The sequence below is a fragment of the Eulemur rufifrons genome, chromosome 2, assembly GCF_041146395.1.
Source record: "Eulemur rufifrons isolate Redbay chromosome 2, OSU_ERuf_1, whole genome shotgun sequence".
NCBI classification, from domain to species: domain Eukaryota; kingdom Metazoa; phylum Chordata; class Mammalia; order Primates; family Lemuridae; genus Eulemur; species Eulemur rufifrons.
In genome coordinates this window covers 69,696,149-69,700,414 of record NC_090984.1, presented here as the reverse complement: position 1 = coordinate 69,700,414, position 4,266 = coordinate 69,696,149, and the positions used below count along the sequence as shown (strand labels likewise).

The window sequence follows — 4,266 nt, the reverse complement described above, 5'->3', positions numbered from 1 at the left end:
CCTACCTCGGGCTGCAGCTGCCGGCGTGCCCCCACTCGCCGCTGCCCGCCTGCCCGCCCCTCCCTCTTCTCCTCCCAGTGCCACAGAGCCGGAGCTCGAGCCGCCGCCGCAGCCACAGCCGCGGACACTATGGTAAGGCGGGCGCGCCGGCCAGGAGGCCGGGAGGCCGGGGCGCGACGAGAAAAGCCCCCTGCGCGGCCCCCACGGCCCTGGGAGTGAGGCCGCCATTTTAACCTGATTTTGGCCTCCGAGGTGGGCGCTTAGACGCTGTGGCCCCGCTGCTCTCTCCGGCCGACCGGCCTGCCCTCCCGCCGTCAGGCCCGGCCCTGCCGCTCTTGGGGATTTCTGGGGGCTGGGAGGGCCCGGGTGCTGGGGCGGGTTTGGGGTCGTGGCCGGGCGGCCGGGGGCGCGGGAGGGTCCGCAAGGTGCAGCCCTGCGCGCGCCGCATTCGCCCTTCGCTTCCTAATTTTACTTAACACACGCGCTCTAAAATCGATACGTGCTCTGAAGGCTTTGGGTCAGGGTCTGGATGGCCTATAATAAAACCCTTACGGGGAGATTCAGAAGGTGGGAAAACTCTTTTTCACGTGCTTCCTTGGGGTAAAAAGCTTTTATACGCGACCGGTTAGTTTTGAAGCGTCTGCATTTGAGCTGTGGGGCGATTATGTTGTAGCCGTGGGCGGTTTGGAGTTTACACTTGATTCTCTTTCCTTATGAGGAAACGTCAGTGGCCAGGATGACTTTAAAGAAAAAAATAGTAGAAGCATTAACTGAAATCCAAAAGTGTTTTTTTTAAGGCCCGCAGCGTTGACACAATACAGAAGGTATTTTTGCTGCTGCTCCTGAAGCTCTGACATCACCCAGTGAAATAGGAAACATTTCAGGGATGGGACAACTTGTATTTGTCCCTTTCGCTCTACCTTTCCATTCGCTTCTACGTCCAAACCTCTTTAAGAAGGATGAATGGCAGGACGAGTTAGAATCCTTCGATTCTAAAAATCCACTGATTTTTAAAATGTGACAAATCTGATTGTACTTCTTGCATGGTACGGTGCAATTTTTGACGTCCAGTGAATCCTCTATAAGTAAACAGTAATTTTGATTAAAATATGTGTTCTGAATTACTGTTCTTTGTTTATTTTCAGGCTTCTGGAGTTACAGTGAATGATGAAGTCATCAAAGTTTTTAATGATATGAAAGTAAGGAAATCTTCTACACAAGAGGAGATCAAAAAAAGAAAGAAGGCAGTTCTCTTCTGTTTAAGCGATGACAAAAGACAAATAATTGTAGAGGAAGCAAAGCAGATCTTGGTGGGTGACATTGGTGATACTGTAGAGGACCCCTACACATCTTTTGTGAAGTTGCTACCTCTGAATGATTGCCGATATGCTTTGTACGATGCCACATACGAAACAAAAGAGTCTAAGAAAGAAGACCTAGTATTTATATTCTGGTGTGTAAAAACAAAAGAAAAAAGTACTTTTAAAATGCAAGGATTGTTATTATCATAGTCAGTCATACCTTTGTTTTTCTTATAAATGGGATTCAACAATTGTTTTTTTTTCTGTAGGGCTCCTGAAAGTGCACCTTTAAAAAGCAAGATGATTTATGCTAGCTCTAAAGATGCCATTAAAAAGAAATTTACAGGTACAAACATTGAATATTTTGTGCAGAGAAATTACTCTTTCTTGATAATAGTGTAATGGGTTAATGTTTTTACTTTTCTTTTAGGTATTAAACATGAGTGGCAAGTAAATGGCTTGGATGATATTAAGGACCGTTCGACACTTGGAGAGAAATTGGGAGGCAATGTAGTAGTTTCACTTGAAGGAAAACCATTATAAAATGACAGTCAAGTGCCACCTGGATCTTACGGAGCTTCCATTTCTCCAGCTCAGTCCTCGGAATAGTATTAGGTTTTGGGTTTTTTGTTTGTTTGTTTTATTCCCCTTTCCACTGGGCCCTTCCAACACAGTGAATGAAGGAGATATCATTCATTTAAGCAGCCTATCAGTGATTGCCATTAGACTGTTTAATACTGCTACTTTTATGTAGATCCTAAGGAATGCCTTCTTGTTATATTTTAGCCAAAACAACCGGTTATATGCCTCCACTACAGCAAGCACTACAATGAATGTGTTTGTCAATGTGAATAGCTTAGAATACTGCAAAGGGTAAGCTAATTGAATGCCTTGAAAATATTATCCACTGGTCAGATGGTAAACTTTTTTCAGTATTATTTAAAGTTGCACTTGATTGCAGTCTGTGAGGCTCAAGCATTGATACACCTCACCTGCCTTGGCAAGCCTATTTTTGTGACATGGCAGCACGGATATAACACTATGCATTAAAAGCACTTTTTTGTAACAAGTTTAATCTTCCAAAAGGAATGCCAATTAGGTTTCGTCAACTGTGTCATCAGTTTATCCTAGTACCTCAGTGTTCATTCCTGTTACCTGCATATCTTAAAAGAAATAGCTGTTATTAATGCCTTTTTGTTTTCTGTTGAGTGTACACTACTGAGTAAGTATAGGAGTTTTATGTTTACCATGTGAATCCTGCAACACTAAAGATATTTTGAATATCAGTCATGATGGCAATTTCTGTGTAAAAGAGCCTTAAATGGAACATTGTTTTGAGATCAGACTCCCCACCCTCACAAAAATGGCCACGTTGCAATAAAAATTGTGGCATATTACAGAATGTTGCCTTGTTTTCCTTGGAAATTTTGCAGATGTTATGTGAAACAACTTCTAGGGTGAACAGCTATTATTGATCTCTGCACTGGTCATTTGTGAATTTTTTTGTACAACATTCATGCACAATATTTTCCAGATTTGTTGGATTTGTTTGCTTTTAAAAATATTCTATTCTAAAGCCAACTAACATAAAATACCATTGTTAAAGAGTGGTACTTTTATAAACATTATTTATTTCCTTATGTGTTAATACAGAAATCAGAAATTATTTTTTGCACTTTGACATAAATACTCTCTAGTATCTGATTTGTTCTCTGGATAAATTAGCATAGTTATTTTTTTATTCACATTTACATTTCTAAGTAGTTGTGTAGTAGAAACAGGAAGCTCTTACTGCTTATTTGGTCATAAGGAAAATAATTTATAAAATGTCCTTCAAAAGTTTAATGATACTTCTGATGTTTAAGAATGTTCATTTCAGCTACTATTTCTTAATATATTTTGCAAATTAAATTGGAATAAGGAATTGATATAGCAGTCTTAAACATTACTAGTAGGATTTGGCTGTGGTCCAGACTGCTCTCCTTATAGAGAATTTGATCTGCTCAGTGTGAGCGGTTTGCTGTTAGCCAGAGCTATTTATGGCAAACACATGCTTTTGTATCTTGTCATAGTTATCCACAAATGGCAAAACTGGACTTGATTCTACTGGTATGCAAAACAGGCATGCTAGTAAGCAGTCAGTCGTAGCTCAGAACTTAACCCCATAGCTCTGAAGAATGCTTTTATCAGAAAACAGGAAATGAAAATATCCCTTAAAAGTTTTTTTTTAAATATGTGGAAGTAATTTGAGTTTGATTAGATTTTTTTCCGTATTTTTCAAAGATTTTTCAGATGAGAACATTAAAAATAGGACTTAAATGTCTAGGCTTCCATTTAAAATTATATGAATGGTTTGGGATCCTTTTGTACTGAGCAATTTTATTTCAGGCTTACAGCTGTCCCTGTGAGTTATTCTGGACATTTCAATGACTTTTTGGTAAGGCCAAACTCTAATGAGCAAAGTGGAGAATACTGATGTATACTAAACCATATGTGCAAATGATATTTGCACCATGAAATTTTTTGTTGAGTTATTTTCTAATTATTTTAAAAAAATACGGGACTATAAATCAGTTATGTAGTAATTTTTGTTTTTATAGCTGATTCCTCAGCTTCCTCATATGCCTCTTTATATAATAGTATCAGAGATTAAATACTTTGAACTATGATACTTTGATTTGTTAGACTGACAAAACTGACAATATAGTTAAGTTCATCTTTGAAGTACATCTTTGTGCATAGAGCCAAAAAAATGATAATAATGGTTCATGTGTTGTTTGAGACTAATTTGGCATTTGAAATTATCATTTTATTTTACAATCATTTACAGTGAAACAATGTTCCAGTTAGCTTTAAAAGGTGTACGGTGCTAATTAGTAAAATATTGAAGGCAATATTTTACTGCTAGCTTGCAAAATTATAAGTTTAAAAAATAAAATATGTGAAAATATTTAAAGCTGTTGAG

At 38.7% G+C, this 4,266-nt stretch overlaps 1 protein-coding gene across 1 annotated transcript; it reads left to right on the top strand.

Annotated features, from left to right (window-relative positions):
- Positions 1-3,837, top strand: CFL2 (cofilin 2). Its single transcript, XM_069464188.1, has 4 exons — positions 1-132; positions 1,146-1,453; positions 1,571-1,647; positions 1,732-3,837. The coding sequence occupies exons 1-4, from the start codon at positions 130-132 to the stop codon at positions 1,842-1,844; spliced, it is 501 nt and encodes a 166-aa protein (XP_069320289.1). The 5' UTR covers positions 1-129; the 3' UTR covers positions 1,845-3,837.
- The last annotated feature ends 429 nt before the right edge of the window (positions 3,838-4,266 follow it).